At 37.3% G+C, this 18,728-nt stretch overlaps 2 protein-coding genes across 2 annotated transcripts in view; both read left to right on the plus strand.

Annotated features, from left to right (window-relative positions):
* Positions 1-429: 429 nt before the first annotated feature.
* Positions 430-8,080, plus strand: ehf (ets homologous factor). The gene is made up of 9 exons (XM_053319214.1): positions 430-603; positions 2,953-3,067; positions 3,532-3,789; positions 5,001-5,045; positions 5,185-5,229; positions 5,331-5,390; positions 5,552-5,596; positions 5,708-5,903; positions 7,981-8,080. The coding sequence occupies exons 2-9, from the start codon at positions 2,992-2,994 to the stop codon at positions 8,078-8,080; spliced, it is 825 nt and encodes a 274-aa protein (XP_053175189.1). The 5' UTR covers positions 430-603; positions 2,953-2,991.
* A 5,442-nt stretch (positions 8,081-13,522) lies between these two features.
* The window catches only part of pdhx (pyruvate dehydrogenase complex component X), a 32,320-nt gene continuing 27,114 nt past the window's right edge, over positions 13,523-18,728 (plus strand). The window contains exons 1-2 of the mRNA XM_053319516.1: positions 13,523-13,672; positions 18,645-18,728. Of these exons, the coding sequence (XP_053175491.1) occupies positions 13,537-13,672; positions 18,645-18,728 (220 nt within the window). The 5' untranslated portion in view covers positions 13,523-13,536. The remainder of the gene's footprint in view (positions 13,673-18,644) is intronic.

Below are 18,728 nucleotides of genomic sequence, written 5' to 3' on the forward strand. Positions count from 1 at the left end.
TTTTTTAAAGGTTAAACACTATATTAAGCAACCATATGAACAATGACTTAAAATGTTTTCCCTCTGTGGGCTTTGAGTGTGTGCCTCTGTATATGTCTCTTCATGAGTGTGTGTTTTTCTGCTTGAGTAAGTGCAAGTTTGAAAGAGAGTAAGTGAGAAACAGTGTCAAAAGAAACTAAAAGTTGTGCCAGGTGTGTGTGTGTGTGTGTGTGTGTGTGTGTGTGTGTGTGTGTGTGTGTGTAGGTGTTGCTGCATGAATAAGTTTTATATATCTGTGTGTAGGAGGTGGGTTGTTGGTGTGTGTGGGTGTGCATTATGCAAATACCTTACCTGGTGTGAGCAAGTAGCCAATTGGAGCAGGATAAGGAAGTTAGGAGGATAAAACACCCATTGTGGTGGGGCAGCACCTAGTGTGTCTACATGCTTTCATCTGTTAATTCAAAGAATTGGGACACAAAAGAACTCACCCTGCCTCACTGTAAACATTATTCCTCTAAAGTATTGGAATCTGCTGGAACTTAATTGATCTCTTTTCAGCAGAATTGAGAGTGGAGCTACGTGAGACCTCTATCAGGCCTGGCCGGACCCCAGTCTACTGCTCTGGTAAGCAGCTATACTGGTGCTGGGCAACCAGTGCTTTTCAAAATGACCGAAAAAATAAAATTGAGCCGAAGTCTGATTTTAATAGGCTTGATGTGATTTAATGCAATTTAATTCTATTCATATTTTTTCTGTTTTATCTTTTATGCTGTCATACTGAAAATTAGTATAGCATTATTGAAAATTGAGACACTGAGTGTACTATTTTGAAAATGGAACCCTGAATAGTGCAAACAAGGAAATTAACATTTTGAAGATGTTTTTGCTTACATGTATTGAGAGAATATTAAATCCTTGAAAAGTTGTATTTAATGCTATGCACTATGATGCATTAACTTTAATATATTCTCCTGTACTCGCAGTTTTTCAGTACTCTCTCACACTGTCAACACTGCACCTCCTCAGTCTGTTCAAGCTGTCCGTGTCATGGACAGGTTGCATATTTGATGCCACAGCATCAACCTCAATTTTAATTATGGGCTGGTCCCAAACGCAATCATTAGAGTAAAAAAGTAAGTAAAAAAAAGTTTCTAAACAGTAAAGCATAAAACGGAGTGAATTAAAACAGGAGAAAGACCAATCTGGTCAGGTTAAATGTTACTCTAAAGCCATTGGAGCTAAAATAAAACATACAGTCTTATGAAGAATTGCAATGCTCATGTGAACCACTTCACAAAGGTGCTATTGATCTCTGCACACCATCACAAAGGCATAAAAAGTGTCTTTTTTACTATAACTCAGCTAACGGGATATTGATCCTCCACTCCTCTATTCTGGCACTGCTACATGATTGTTGCATTGGCAGAAACCACTAGTTTCCTTGTTGATGCCTGCTTTGCAGGAAAAGACCGGAGTGAAGGGTTAACTCGCAGCATAATGTTTGAACAGACCTGGCAGATTGTCAACTCATGAGCTGATCTACCTTGGCATGGCAGCATGTGTCACTTATCTCCTGGGGAAATCTCATTCAGGGATCTTGACTTAAAGTTGTTATACATATGATTTGCCAGATGTTTAAGCAGATTCTACTGTCCATCTTTATGTCCCAGACGTGTCAGGTTGACAGCACAGTATTACATTTGAAAAGTGCTGTTAAAACCTGTGACAGGGCTTAGTGTAAAATGTTTTTTGCTTTTTATGACCAACCATAAAGGTTTGATTATGATCTGTAAGAGAACAAGTGAAATGTGTGTCAGTGTGTAAAGAATTAGCTTCATTGTGTAGCCATCTTAAACAGGTGGTTATCAAACCATAATGAACAACATGATGAAACCCTCATTGTGTTGACCTTTGACAGTTTCACTTTGATATGATAACTCAGTAACATTTACAACAGTGTTTCCAGTAACCTTAAAAGAAAGTACATTTTATTACACTTTATAAATAAATAAAGTTTTGAGATGTTGTAAAATAGTAACAGAAGACAGGATGGATTGATTGTATAAACAACATAAACAAAACCAGCAATGTATAGACTGTAGAATATAAGTGTAGTATATTTTTTTGACAACCCTAACCCTAACCCTGACATGACTCGGCCACTGTTGATTTGTGCAATACTTCTCTGGCACCCGCTGGGAAAAACAGTGGGGCTGCTAAAATTCTGACAAGCTTTATTTACATGAGATGCAAACATACTTGCGGTTAAGGCTGAAACATGCCTTTATTTATTATGCTCTGTATACAGCACTGTAATCGTAATCTGAAAATTTGAAACATGCAAGGGAGCAGAGCAAGCAACCTCTACTAATAATGAAATCAACTCTCAATTGAACAAACAGGTGCAAAGCAGAAGTTAAATCATTGTTACTTATAGAAAATGCAATAACGTAATATAGATGCAGAAAAGTAACTCAAGCGGAAGCAACATGTTTCTGTTTTAAAGGTATTTTTAGCATTTACTGAGACCATGATGCTACAATATGAAGTAAAAATAGGCTTGGAAAACTGACAGAATACATACATATGTTTTCAATGTGTAAAAACTATTGAGCCTCAATCACAAAACAAAAACTAACTCACCAGTTTGTTCTAAGTTTTGTATGTTCAATTAACAGCTTGTAACTGACAGAACACTGAACACCTTTGTTTTACTACTTGTTTGCTCATGTAAGGCTTTTAACCAAATGCATTCAATTAAAAAAAACAACAACAATTAATGTATCCAGTTTCATTTAAACAAATCTTTGCTTGAATTAAACAAACTCTTATATTGCATATATTGCCAGAATGTTTTGTTAATATTTGTACATTTAAATGAAATCATTATGTATTTTGTGTTACATTCAGTGTCCTAAATTTCATTTCATTTTCAATCTATCCATATATTAAACTACTCCTCTCCTACCACAGCCACTGGGCCATGGTACATCAGAGTGTAGCGGCTAAAATATGAGCGTCACTCCAACCACCACCCTGGACAGTCAGTTGACCACTACCTGGGGCCCCAATAACTCCTACCCTGATGGTGAGACATATGATGCACGCTAATGCACTATTAATGATGCCTACAGTATTCCTTCCTGGCATTAGGCATGCACTCTTCACTTACTTCACATCCCTTAAATTGTTTAAATAATAAACCTAAATACCCTAAAAATTCTGCTGAAGGATTCTGATTGCTCTCTTTTCAACAATCTGCTTATCTTTCTGGTTATGAAACTTCAATGCAATATGAATACAAAAAAGAAAAAAAAAAGTAAAAAGTACCTGGTGAGCCCAGAGCTCTGACAGCTCTCAACTGAGTAGTAGCTCAACGGCTCTTTTGGTAAACTGTTCTGCAGATTAATGACAAATACCTCCTGTAGCAGAATGTATGTTTCCCTTGTCAGATTTATATTTACATTTACACAAAATCAATTCAGTTTAAAAAACAATGTTTTTGTACATTCCTACTGATTTGTTGCCCTCTAACTCTATGCTTGTCCCCAGTTCCAATGGTGATGTCTGGTTACACAAGTCGCCTGTGGCCTCATGACTCCCAGCCTCAGTTCTGGAGTAAGTACCAGGTGTGGGAGTGGCTGCAGCAAGTCATGGACATGCACCAGATCGATGCCTCCAACATTCCCTTCCAAAACTTTGATATGGACGGCCATCAGCTCTGCAGCCTGAGCTACCAGGACTTCATCCGTGCCGCAGGCAGTGTGGGACCCATTCTCTTCCACAGCCTCACAGAGCTCAAGTGGAGTGGTGGGTCTGAAAGTCTGAGAGGGGGATGAGGGGAAAAAAAGAAAAGATGATTAGTCCCAATAAAGGAGAAGCTGGGTGATTCGAGTTGGGTCTGGAGGTTTTGATGAAGTGTTGCTGAGAAAGGATCACAGAGCCGGTCAGGGGTCACACTGCATGGTGCTGTGTAGAGGGGCAAAACTGCTTTAAGCAAGGGAAGATGATGGATTTGTTGTTTGCACTTGCCAGAGTGGGTCTCTCAACGAAGCACAGAGGGGGTGCAAAGCTAAGAAACAAGCTGAAAATTGGCTCATCCACAGTTTTGTAATTAGAGTTTGAAAGAAGAAACAGAGTATTGTATAGAAACTGGAGTTCAACTGTAGCTTCACCTGTGAGCTTTTAACTATTATGAGTTGTGTACAGGAAATTCAAGGGAAAATATGACACAGATCCTTATCCATTATGTGGTGAATGACATCAACACAACATGTCTTATGCAACGGCTGTAGTTGATGGCATTTCAAAACAACAGCAATGAGGAGAGACCAGGCACAACAGGTTTAACCTCCAGTTTTTTTAGACAGTCAAGGTAAACCAGACTGTGCAGCACAATGATGCTATTGTTGTTGCTGGCCGTAAGAGACCAGCTAGGTTTCTTGGGACATGGTGCTACATTTTTAAACATCAAATATCATTGTCGAATTGACTGTGATACCTGGATAATATAATCACAAAAAACTTGAGCTCATGGTGCCCAATAACACGTGGGAATTGTTCATGCTAGTGGTTATGAAAATTTAAATTACATTTCCCATGTAGCTTCCTGTTGGAAAAAGATTATTTGATGTCTCCTCCTTATTTTATCCTCAAGAGCAATGAAAACAGATAAATGTGCAGTACGTGTAGGGAAATCTTTTGCTCCTTTTACCATCTGATTTTATGGAAAGAGTAAATGTTGTGGTTCTTTCTGAAGTGCTGCATCACCTCCATGTTTTGGGCCATGTAACAGTTTCCATAAAGAAATACAATACATTTTCTGATACAATCTGCTAAAATATCACTATGTAATATACAATTAAGGGACATAGAAGGGCTCTCAAAAGCAGCAGTAGTTTAGTCAATAGTTTTTATGTGGGAATGATTAATCAATTTTCAAATAATACACCAATGAATTTCATCCCTTTATTTGTATTGATAATCAATGTATGACCTTGTTCCTTCTTATCCCTACACAGGACAGTACCATGTGGAAATAGGGCAACTGGAACTCAAACCAGAACGTAAGAGTCTCTCCTGCCAATCATAAGCAAACAGAAAACAGTCAACAAAGACTGGTTTGCCCACAGTTGTTCCAATGAATCAAAATATGAATTCTTAATACATTCTGCTTCCACTTAACCCTCTTTTTTTCTTTTACAGTAGACTTTTCCTGTCCATTTCCAGATGTCAGCTATCCCCCTGGAGGTACTGTATCTGCCGTTTCCTACCACCAGTGTTTCATTTTATCATGTGTCAAATGAATTAAATATTGACTTTGATTCTTTTTTTTTTCTCTGTTAACTTAGAAATCTACGACCCCTCGATCCACCCCCTTCCCGTCGCCTCCCCGACCCCCTCTAGCCCTGGTATGGAATTCATAATGACTATTACCTGAATTCAAAACCAGTCCACAATGCCACATACAGTATTCACACTTTATGATTTTCATGGAGCCGCAAAATACATTTTACAAATGGAAGTAAGTAGATCAAAGGATTCATGAGCAATTTGTTTGTCTGTTTTTCAGACATAAAAAGATCTTACAGTCGTCCACATCAGGTCAAAAAACACAGTGAGTAAAACAAATACGTATTTACATATTATTATCTTTTATTAATTTATTTTTTTATTTTGAACAGATGTTTTTATTCATGCCATTCAATTTACATCTTTTTCCAAACAGACCCAAGAGGTACCCATTTATGGGAGTTCATCAGGGACATTCTACTGAACCCTGAGCGCAACCCAGGGCTGATAAAGTGGGAGGATCGGACAGAGGGGGTTTTCCGCTTCCTAAAGTCAGAGGCGGTGGCACAGTTATGGGGCAAGAAGAAGAATAACAGCAGCATGACCTACGAGAAACTGAGTCGTGCAATGAGGTACACCTGCAAAGCTACCACACATGTTGTTATGAATAGATACTCTAAACACATACAGTTATGGTTAAGCAATGCACCCTGAGTGAAATCAAGTTCTCAATTGTTTTAATATTTTATTTACAGCGAATGACTCAGGAAAATAACTCATAGTCAAGACACATAGATTTGAATACTCAGTCATTATTAACAATTTTTCAAAAAGAAAGCACATATATTTAAATAAATAACAATAAGGCATTAAATTAAAAGGAAAACAAAAATAAATTGACAGAAAAGGTGTAGGGTGAAGCTACTATGTGATCCCTCAGTGTTATCATGCAGCGTCTTACTTTTCATTTTCTTCACTTATCATCTAAGAGATTGAAACTCTCTGTGCTTTCACCCTTACACAGGGGTTTTCTTTAGTTTGTCAATAGCTTGTAAAATCTCTGTTGAGTAGGAAATTTCACACTGCATTGTTTCAAATCCAATTTTCTTCTTCAGCTTATAATGCACTGAAAAGAGCATACTGTAACAACTACATGTACTTCAAAGCAACTTGTGACATCATCAAGAGTAATAGCTACATCTAAAATCACTATCCACTATCCATCACTGATAATGGACTGATTTTTGTTGTTTTATTTTTATCCCAAATGAACTGAAATGGCCTTCTCCTCAGAAAATCTTGCTAGTCACAGCTTTACATTCAAATGAACTAATCTAATAGGCTTAATTTCATTGTAGTGCAAACCACTGGGAACTACAAAATGTGCCCGCAGGTATTGTCAGTGTGACTGCAAAGCTGATTTTCTATTTACTGTGGTGCAGCAGAAGGATTTGCAGCTTGATGGCATCACCAAATATATCAGTGCACTCTGCTATGAATAACAAAAGCATTGAAATAAAAACAAAACTAACTCTCTTTCAGATCATTCCTTTCATTTGAATTACTTTCATTGAACTGTGCTTATACTGAGAACATTATTTGACACATGAATCAATCTTTGCAGTGGATCAAGGGATTTTATATTTGTAGGTACTAACAAAACAACAGAGAGGCTAAAGTAACATTTAACTTCTCCTCCCTGTTGATTATTATCCTCCTTTTTGCAGCGTGTCTGTAATGAACTCTCTAAAAAAGCTTATTGCAGGAATATGTAACAATAAAACTGGCAAAAAAGACAAAATAATGAATAAAAATAGCCAGACATACTTATATTACCATACTTTTACTAGTACGACTAAAAAAAGTAAACTCATACTTTTTTTTTGGGGGGGGGGGGGTTGCCTTTAATGTACAGGTTAGTAGAGAGAGAGACAGGAAATGGGAGGCAGAGAGGGGGGCAATGACACGCAGGCTAGGACCGCTCGGTGCAGGATTCAAACAGTAGCCTCATCACATGGGGCGGGTGCTCTACCCACTGAGCTAAACACCGCCACTATTACCTCATACTTTGATCACATATTAAAATGGCAACACATAAAAGATTCCAATGAACTGATAAAAGCTGTTACTGTAATTTAATACACCTCTGTAGTAAAAGAATAATGATTTACTACTGTATCTAATTATGGCTGCTGAGTCACTCAGGAATATAAATGACAGGGTGGGGGAAACAAGGAAAGAAATTCTGGGAAATATGTGTATTTGCTTTAGATTAATAGTTAGATGTTCAAAACCACTTTAATGCTAGAGCCAGCAGATAATTATCTCATCTTAGTATGAAGACTGAGGGAAAGGACTAGACTGGTTCTATTTAAAGGTTAATAATCTACCTCCAGCAAAAAAACTGAAAGGTACAGCCAACAATTTATGATTTTATAGAAACAATTTCTTTCTATTTTCCAAATGTGCCAAACACTTTTTTCAATTTCATGCTGACAGAGTAACTGCACCACAAATAGTTCCATTCACTGTAAATGTAGTAGATATGCAAGCAAAACACAATAGAACATTTAAATAGTATCTTTCACAAGTATATTACCATGTATTTTATGTATTTTATGTATTATCAATTCAAAAGTACTTTCTATGTTCTGTAATTACTTCGTTGTGAATTTAATATATGGTCTGCCCATCTGTGTTCTGTTTTAGATATTACTACAAAAGGGAAATCTTAGAACGAGTAGACGGACGCAGACTGGTTTACAAATTTGGAAGGAATGCAAGAGGATGGAGGGAGTCAGAGAAGTGACAATTTCATTAATTTATGTTTTTTGTTTGATGTTGCCTGATGTTTTATTGTAGTTTTTACTGACTGTTTTTGATAAAGACATGTTTGGACTGTTTACACATTGTTTATCATTATTGTATCACTTTTTTCTTTGAATGTATCCCTTTGCTGTGACGCTGCACTAAAATCTTCTATATTGTCCCTTATTTAAAAAAAAAAAAAAAAAAAAAAAACTCATTATATCAGCAGTCAAATCTTACGTTTACAGAAGATCTTGGTAAGGAAATAATATCAAAACTACCAAAAAAGCTTTCATATAACATGTGATTTAAAAAAAAATATCTTATATTATTTCAAATCACTTACTTTCTTTAAGTCCCAGAGGAGCACATGCTGATATAACATTTGAAATACATGCAACAAACGGGTTGGGTGTTGGATGTATTTGATATTGACACTGTGAACTGAAGGAAGGATTGCTTGATCACTGCATAAAAACTAAAAATGCATTATAATGAAAAAAACAGTATATATACACAATGCAGCAATAAAATACTAGAATGCATTAATAAGAGATAAATTATAAACATGTACATCAAAATAACAGTATGGTTCATTTGCTTCATTTCATCTTTTGCATTTACTGACTTGTAAAGAAAAGTGTATAAATGTTTGTTGATGTTTGATAAAAAATAAAGCCTGTCATTGTTTTTATTTTTATGAGTCTGTTTGTCAGAATTTGCTATTTATGTCTCATTATGTAGATCAGTTGCTATGAAACCAAGAAATATTCTGTAATCGCTGATCATTCTTGTCATCAGTCAGCATTTTCCGACTTGCCCAGACTTGATCAATATTGTCTGCCAACAGAGTGTGAATTAGATCCACAGCTGTAAGTCTTGAGTCTTTTACAAGCATGACTTTAATAAGCTGTGCACCTACAGATAGTGGAGGTCATTTCTGTTTTGTCGTGACAGTGTGAAATGCCACGCAGTTAATTGTTTGCCAGTGCGTGCCATTGCTGTCGGGCTGGTTCCTGCAGGTAACAGATGACTGACTGGGCCTCGATGGTCAATGAGATAAAAGCAGTGTCAATAAAAGACTCCTGTCTTTGGCCTGTGTTCACAAGCAAATCTGTGTCTAATCTGTACTCTGTTTTATCTTGCTTTTGGAACCCTTCTTTACATAGTGTGGTATTGATTGACACCACATTTTGTTATTATCTTTCCCAGTGGCTTCAAAATTTGCAGACTCCACTTAGCATCCATTTCAGTTTTATTTTCTTTGCTTGGCTCTGCTCTCACTGTCATCCATGTCACAAACAGCACAGTCATGATGCAAACTAAAGGAACTTGTGAAATGAATATAGTTGACATATAAGCTGCCAGCAGGCAGACTATGTCATTATCAAAAAACTAGACACATCTAACCCTCTAACCTTACTATCAGACTTGATGGGATTTCTAAATCTTTGACAGAGCATCTACTTCTGGTAGCAAGAAACTGCCAATGATTGACAGAGTTTGCAATAATTTTGTTTTCCTTTGACAATTGGATGAAATAAAGAAAATTGCAAGATATAATTTAGCCAGTGACTGTTCCTGATTGGACTAAGATAATAGCTACTGATTGCCATATTGTTCTACTGTGTTTCATGAAACACGCAAGAAATGCAATTTAAGTGCATATCCATCATATTCCATTGTTTAGATTCTGTGTTCTTTTATTTTTTACATGGAGCAATTATACTGTAGCTCCTGTAGAGCAGCACTTGCCATGACCATTATGCACTTACATTATGACATGTATACAGCATAGTTGTGATTAATGTATAAATACAACATTTAATTATAAGTTGTGTAAGTCTTAAATCCTTGAAATAAAAAAGGAAGTTCTCAATGATCAGTGTGTCACAAATTGCTAAGCTTCCACAAACAGAAAGCAGTAAAGCATGATGAATAGGATTGTGTGTTATTTAACCATGACCCACCAAATGCTACTGTTCAAAATAATTTATTGTGTTTGATTTGCACCATGAAGACTCAAAGTATTCTATGTGGAAATGAATATAGCACAGAGAGATGAACTTTCCATCTAATCATCAGAGGCACAGAGAAGCATACACATCTGAAATCTGGCCTTAGTTTCACTTTTGAATAGTGCTTCTGTGAGCTGTGATATGGGGACATGTTTGATGTGACTGCCTAAAGATAAGTGGACAGTTAGGCAAATGTGTCTAGACTGATCCAACCTCTGCAGTGCGAAGAGACAGGAGCTTGATTTTCCTAGCAGACCACTGCCATGTGAATGCAAACTCTGGCTTTACATACCCTCAGCATGTGAAGATCCATGACGGCCACTAAAATAAAACAGTAACTCTGATTCAAATCAAGTAACTTTCATATGCATAATGCTGTAGGCTATGTGAGAAGTGTGTGCGTGTGTGTGTGTGTGTGTGTGTGTGTGTGTGTGTGTGTGTGTGTGTGTGTGTGTGTGTGTGTGTGTGTGTGTGTGTGTGTGTGTGTGTGTGTGTGTGTGTGATGGAGTCATCTGACTTGAATGGTTTCTTGAGAGTCTACAGTAAGTGGAACAAGTTCATGTATAATTCTCTGAAATACGGGAAAGCACCGTTAAACCAGTGCAACAAGAATTTACAACGCTTGGTTGAGGGGCACAAGCAGCAGGCACCAATGGCACGTAGGGCAAACATGCACCCAAACCGGTTGTAATAGATCTGGGTAAGAACAAAAACAACTGACACACACACACTTGAGTAGAGATATTTAATCTATGTGCCTCACTTTAACAGTGGTTTCATTGCACAAAACTGCAGTATAATTAGAGCAGGTCAGACAACTGTCTGGGAAGGTGACAACAAAATGCATGAGCAGGTAAAATTATGTACTAGCAATAATCTAAACAATGGCTGCCTTTGTTTTGACAAAACAAGTGGAATATCTGTCCACAACTGCCTTTATCTCTTATTGTTACAAAATTATTTTCCGATTTGAATGAGCCACACAGGGACATCTTATTATTTAAAAGGGAGTGCATTAATTCAATCAGATAGATGCTGGAGGAAGAACAGGGAAATGATGAAAGATAGCCTAAGCATGGGCATAAAGACTGCCAGCTGGGATTTTGTGTCCGGTCCCGTGCCTGCTCAGTGGGGCTATTGTGTTCCCTCAGCGGATACACAGTCCCAGCTTATCAGGACCCCTTATCATTTTTGCTTCACACTCAAATGGACCTGTGAGGCATTCAAGCCAAACTGTGAGTTGGACAGATTAGAGATGTGTCACTGATGCAGTTTTACTTTGTAGGGAACTGGGTGAGAGTTCACTGCCCACTTAGAAGTAAAACACTACTTAATAATCTTATGAAAGGAGAAGATACATATGAGTAAACATGAATACATAATAGTAGCACAGTGTTAAGTTCAAACGTGCTGGTGATGACTCAGCAGTGAGGCATCAGACAAGTGTATTGTTCACAATCACATGAAACAGAAACCATCCCTGAAGTCACTGTACTCATAGTTGATAATGTTGTGTAATTTGCAGTCCTATCTTTTCTGCATTTTTGATGAGACCAAAACATGAGGAAGTATTGATGAGATGAAGATTTATTTTTTAGGCCAATTTCCTGCTCAGATTGTTGGACTTTCCATTAATGTTTGTTTCCCTGTTTACTGAGTTACTGTTTATACACGCCCTCGCAAAAAATAATTTATGATTTATGTTGATTTTCACATGTACTTTTTGGTACAAATGTAATGATCCACTGGTGAAAAAATGTCAAATCAAAATCAGATATTTTCTATCAATGGGAATGACATTAGTCATTATTGGCCTTTGTTTGAATATTCTGAATATTTTATTTTTTATAATTATTTGTTTGTTTGTATAGGAAACATTCTCACCCATTAAGTGCTTAAGATATGGGCTTATATAAATGAATAATAGGACTTACATATACAGTAGTGTGCTAAATCTTTAGGCATTACAATTAAAGTGAGAAAGCTTTCAAAAATAATGCCATTAATAGTTTTGTATTAATTTGTATCAATTAAGTTCATACAAAGTTCAGTAAACAGAAGAAATGAACTGAAATCAGTATTTGGAGTAAGCATTCTTTGCCTTTAAAACAGCTACCAGTTCTCCTCGGTACACCTGCACACCATTTTTTAAGGTACTTGGCAGATAGTTGGTCAAAGCATTTTGGATTCATGTGTTTCTTGTAACCATACACTGACTAGATGATGTTAAGATGATAAGGGCTTTTTGGGGGTCACCGCCATCTGTTGCAGGACTCGTTTTTCTTGTCACTGAGATGAGTTATGTATGATTTCGGCTGTATCTTTGGGGTCATTGTCACATTGTAGAGTAAATCAGTCTATGATGTACTGCAAAAATGGACAAGAATCTATAAACAACATGCATATCTCTTTCTAGGTAGGTTAATCTGCCAAAAATATGAGGCAGTTGAAATACTCCATATTAAAATTAAAAAATATATATTATACAATATATAAAGTGACATACTGTAAAATATATCACTGACATGGTACAGCCATAGATTTAAATACAGTACATCAATAAATACAATAAAACCAGTGAGCAATATGGTGTAGTGTAAAGGGTGTTTAATTATGAGTGTTGGCCTTTTCCCATTTACAGTATTGAGAAATTAATATTAGTTTAAAATATGACTTTGTGCAGGAGCCTTTCGACCATCCCCCAGCAGGGGGCAGTATCTCGCTGAGCATACAGTCTGAGTAGAAGGGATTAGGGAACAACAGTATGAAGGCCATCACTTCTTAAATACAAAACGGACACTGTTGTGCCATTTGTGAAACCAGCACTGAAACACCTGTGTATCATTCTGGTCTTGCATTCACACTGTGAATTCTCGAAATTTTTGTCATATTTTCTTTTCTTTTTTTCTCCCCCTAAATTTTAGGCTTCCTGCTTGTTTGTAAAATTGAGCTAAAGTGGATCTCTACTAAACATTTTCCAAAAATATTAAAACTATGGACACTACTTGTATTTACAACACTTCTGAAAGATTTGTACTGATACGTTTGTTTAAAATCTTATCATTATTATTGTTATTATTATTATTATTTTTTTTAAATATGTTTTATTTTTTACTGCTTATTAATCCATGCTGTTCCCACATAGACTGTATATAATTCATGTCATGTCTGTGTCCCCGTTTTTAATAAAGTTTTTTGGGGAGAAAAAAACAGTAGAAAGGCCCCCCGAAGGACCCACAGAGAGCTATAAGCCTGCTCATTAATACATCCATGATTAAATTGGTCACACTTTAACAGACGCTTTTCTGACATGTTCTAAGGTTTACAAGTCTTCTAGGATTAATTACGATTTTGAAACAATGCTATAGTTCCCATTTAAAAAAAAGTTTTACCTGACAGGCATTCGTATGGACGCAGCTCACCAACGGAGGACGACAACATGGCGGCCTCCCTGCGTCTGGGTCGTCAGGGAATTTTATTTGGCCTCAAATTATCTAAATTTAACAAATGTTTATGGGCCACTCATTCGGGGCAGGAGCACGCCAGACACTTCTTCAAGTCATCATGGGTGCTCGGTGAGTGTTGACAACTGCATATTAGGACAGGCGGTGTCGTTTAGTGTGCAGAGGACAGACCGCGGACATTTACTATCATCATTATCTGATATCTTTTATATATTTTCTGTTGCTTTCCACAACACGACAGTCCTTCTGTCAAACAGCACTACTAACACTACTAACATTAGAGTCTGAACAGCGAGAGTTTATGTTATGGCAAAGCAGGGTCAATGAATGATAGGAATTCATTTCTAAAGGCATAATGTCACAAATTCAATGTCAAAAACAAAATAGAAGTGAATATGTTTATTGCCATTGAGCAGCAACTGTACAACGAAATGTCAGTGCTTCTCCTTTCAGTGGCATATACAAGAACAAACAAAACAAAATAACGACGAATAAAAGTGCAGGATTATAAGAAAAGAACACAAGCAACCATGACTCGAATGTAGATAAATGAATAATAATACATATATTGCACATTATATTGTATTGCACACCCCAGCAGGAGATTATTAATCATTGCACAAATCATGCGTCATTGCACAGTGTTATTTTATCCTGGAAAATAACACTGGAAGTGAGGGTCTTCATATCTTTGTAGCAGATTGTAGAGGTGGTTGGAATGATGAGATGAGTCCTGTATTATGTTTTTGGCCCGACGTAAACACCGGGCCTTGTAAATGTCATCAGGGTAGGGTAGTTTTGTGTTTGTGATACCCTGCTGTCTTGTTAGCCACAGTGCAGCTAGCAACCCACACCAGGATGCCATGAGACAGGATACTTTCAACTGAGAATCAGTAAAAAAGACAACAGCAGCTGTTGGGAGAGGTTTGCTCTCAATAAAATAAAGCCACTGCTGTGCCTTCTTCACTGGAGCAGTGGTGTTCACAGTCCATGTGAAGTCCTGGGTGATGTATATGCCCAGGAATTAAAGTCGGTATCTCTCTCCAACATATCTCCTTTAATGTAGAGAGGCGCAGGTTCCTCTCTCAACATGAAACCAATAATCTCTAACACTGTCATAAAGTATAGCTAAACATAATTTTGGATTTTCAAGAGGTTTAGTGGAGTGTGGATGTTAGGAGAAGGTTACTAAGCCTCATCTGTATCACAGTGAACTAGCCTTCCACATTCACTCACTGACCTCTTTGTTATACCTATGCAATCCAATGCAACATATCTGCTTTTAATTCTAAATGTATGAAGCTTATACATTTTCAGTTTTTGTGGACATTGTCAAGACGGTGATCATTCTGCTTTATGTTTATAATTGAGGTCATAGTGGGTGATGGTGATGCATTATAGTGAAGTGCGTTCCTAATATTTTGTCCACTGCATTAACATACATGAGAGGGGCAAAATATTAGGAACACCAACATAATGCTCCCCAGTATGCCACCACCACTTAGTACGACCTCAGTAATAAACATAAGATTGCACAGGCCGGTAACATCAAACAGCATACACAGTCAAACCCATGTCTGTCAGCTTTGAACAGGCAGCCTCTGTGGCAACACATAGCTGAAGGTTACTTATATCCAAAGGCAATTTGAAAATGACGATTGCTCACAAAACAACGCTGCAGTCAGCTTCTAATTCAGACTTGAAGGTAAAATTCTGAGAAACAATGAGATGTTGCAGTTGGTGATCCATTTTTGCACAACTTACACTTACGAAAATATTTTTAAGCATTGTATTAAAAGTCTTAACAGACCACATCAAACCAGATCCAGATCAAAAACCACTTGATATTTGTTTATCCCGACCACATCAGACCACATCCAGATCAAAAACCACTATACTCCGATTTTTCAAATCTGGACTAGATTCTCAAGGCGACTCCAGTGACTCATTAACACACAGATTTAGACTTGCTAAAGCTTTACTCTCTCTGATAAAACTTAAAAAAGGGCAATGTCACAGCTTTTTTTCCATTCAGGTCCAGGTCAAAAACTATCTAATGTGGTCTGGATGGGAGAAAAGCAGGGAAATCACCCTTTTTTCTGTTTTCATTAGATAAAATAAATGTTTCACAAATTTTAGGCATGTTTAAACAGTGCTAAGGTTTTTGCTACAATGCCTAACATGATTTAATAAGTGCAAATTCTGCAAAAACTGAGATTAAGCTACTGATTATCATTATTTATGTTTCCCTCAATCTTTCCATAAACCCTAAATTGGAAGCTATGAATCGGGAGCTAACTTCAGCACCATGCTCACAAATATGTATTCCTCTGATAGAAAGCCTTATGGAGTTTGTCTGTTATCAGTGTTGTCAAGAGCCAACGTTTATGGCATCTTGAAGTCTTGGGTCCCACTTGTACACCAATGAGATGACACACACAGCAGTTTGTCACTGTTTCAACTCCAAAGTGTTAAGGGGCGGGTTCACAGTCCCTCTAAAATCAGTCAGGTGTCAGGTGTCAGGTGTTTTCCTCAGTATAATCATTTCTCCTCTTCATACTGGCTATTAAAACACCACTTTCAAATGTGCTTTCAAAGTGATTGGGGCCAGTTCCACAATGTGTCCACACAGTCATTTTGTGCAAAGATGCATTTAAAAGTTGACGTGAAGCTTATTTGAGGCTTAAGTCAGTCTGAGTTACATTTTTAGCTTCAAATTAACTCTGTGTTTCCTTTGATAGTGTTTCTCTGTTGAGCTGTGGTGGTGGCGTAGTAACAAAGGACTTTGGGACTGAGAAGTCTGTAATCTTGAAAGATATTTACTTGATTTGACTTATTTGGACGACTGGAGCTTCATATTAGCTTCAGATAAAAATTTCAGTTTTCATTTTTGAAGGAGGCTTCTGGATTGTGTCCCCCAAACCTTTTACTGTAAGTCCATGATGAAGGGATATTTCAGTGGTCATTATGAGCAGGAAGAATGATTATGACACCTGTTGCTTTATGACAGACTTTGCAAACCTGTGGAAAAATGGAAATGAGCCATTATTGATTTTAGTAGTGACACTAGTTCTTTACCTGCATTGGCATGTCATGATGTTATGTAAGACGGCGGCAACACTAATAACATTAATAACTGCATTCCATTGATATTACCATGCTGCTTTACTGGCACAGCTTCCTGAGATTCTTAATGGAACAGAGCCATCATACTGTTTTAAATAAATGGTGACTCATATAAAGGAAATAGCCACAATCAGGTTAGGATAGTGATATATAGTACCACAAAAGAGTCTGACAGCAGCATACTGACTGGATCATAGATCTGGATTTAATGTTTGAATTACTATTTACCCATTTTATTTTATCACTGCAGTTTTAAAGGCTCATGAACTCCTTGGCAGGAAGCCAGTCTTCAACACAGTAATAGTCAAAGTCAAAGAGCTCATGGCAGAAATAATTGGCTGTTGGAGAAACTACGAGGTAATATAGAGAGAATGTTAAGAACTGAAAGAGTTATGTGAGTGTTAAATGGGTTTTCTTTGAAATGCAGTATGTATTTATGAATATTGGACTCGTAACATGCTGCTTATGATTTCAGTGGTTAACAACATAATGGTCGGCAGACATTGTGATTTGGCATAGCAGAAGAAGCACAGGTGTAAATAATTATATGGTATGATGGCTCTATTCCAGATCTGAGTCAGTCAGCAAGGACAGTAGATGTTGATGAGAAAAAACTAAGATGTGGTAGAGATCTTTCACATACAGATCACACACACAAATAAATATGCAGATGCATACATTTTACCATTTTGTGGTTTTATTCATTTTCAGATACTGGACCAAGATGTTAAACTTTCGCTAATACATAAAGTGAATCCTAAAGAATGTGCTAATCCTGTTCCTTTACGTGTGACATTGTCAAACATCCAGCAGATGGCAACAGCACACAGCATGTTCAGACCCTATAGTTTTTCTACATTGCTTTTATGGAAAGTGACATTTATTGACTTGCAACAAAGTTAGGTACTCCTACATGCACACTAAAACCTCTAACTTAAAAAAGTGACATTCTTTACTCTGATGCAAGAATCTTTCATTTGTTTTTGGCTGAATTATTTTTACTGGATTTCATTTACATTGTTGAGATGAAGGGTCAGTTCAGTTGTTGTGTGCTACATAACTAATGTACAATTATTGGATTGGGTTGATGTTTTTACTAAAATATAGTGTAGAATTAAAATGTTTAACTTGTTTTAAGTATTTTATAGCATTAGTACTGCAATTATTTAAGAAATGTAATCCTGTACAATCAACCTCATATCCCAAGGTCACATTTCTCTGCTTTTCCCAACAATTTGAATTGTTTGGGTCAAATAAAACTGCTCAGAAGACATTGACAGAAACTGTCCTTTTCACTCTTTTACCATCTAATCTGTATCACTTTCTCTCTCTGTACACCATAAGGGGCTGAAGTATGTGAGCAGTTCACTGAGTATGTAGAGTTCACATAACAGATGGGTATTCCTTTCGAGTTGTGTCATGTCTGAACAATAAGGTTGACCATTCTTGAGTCTTCAGCACTGCAGGCTAGTGATGTTTCTGCAGCTGGGGACCCAGTGTCCAACACAGTGCTGTGAGCCAGTTGAACCTTGGCCTTCTGACTGAGTGGCTACAGCTGGTGACAGCAGGGGCTGTAGGTTGTGGCTCAAAGGCCTGCAAGAATATGAGCGCCTTTGCAGCCTCTGGTGCAGTGTCAGCCAGGATCAACAATTACATAAGTGACCTGGCAGTGTTCTTCTGTCATATTGGCACTGTATCTGTCTGTATCTGTCTGTGCTCTGCTTCTCAGTTGAACCCCCTGAGGCCTTTATGCAGTCATACACTGCCACTGCTGCTGTTTTTACTGTTTGTTTGTTCTTCTATTCACATAACCTATTGAAGTTTTAAGACCTGCTCCTAGGAGATTTCTGAATGTGATTGTCATAGAAATATTTCCAGTTTAGTTTTAAGATTGGTGATTTTTGTTAATTCCAATGCGTCCATGTAAACTGTACGCTATTCTCTTGTTATCCTGAAGGTGTCGCCCCACTCAAAGTGGAAATGCCAGCTCTCTCCCCAACCATGGAAGAGGGAAACATAGTCAAATGGATGAAGAAGGAAG

This window comes from Scomber japonicus, chromosome 5 (assembly GCF_027409825.1).
Source record: "Scomber japonicus isolate fScoJap1 chromosome 5, fScoJap1.pri, whole genome shotgun sequence".
Classification (NCBI taxonomy): Eukaryota; Metazoa; Chordata; class Actinopteri; order Scombriformes; family Scombridae; genus Scomber; species Scomber japonicus.

Excerpts from the sequence above, each read along its gene's own strand:
- ehf (XM_053319214.1), top strand. The coding sequence starts at position 2,992 with ATGAGCGTCACTCCAACCACCACCCTGGACAGTCAGTTGACCACTACC. Across the intron at positions 5,230-5,330 it reads TGTCAGCTATCCCCCTGGAG|AAATCTACGACCCCTCGATC; the intron begins GTACTGTATCTG and ends CTGTTAACTTAG. Across the intron at positions 5,391-5,551 it reads CCCGACCCCCTCTAGCCCTG|ACATAAAAAGATCTTACAGT; the intron begins GTATGGAATTCA and ends TCTGTTTTTCAG.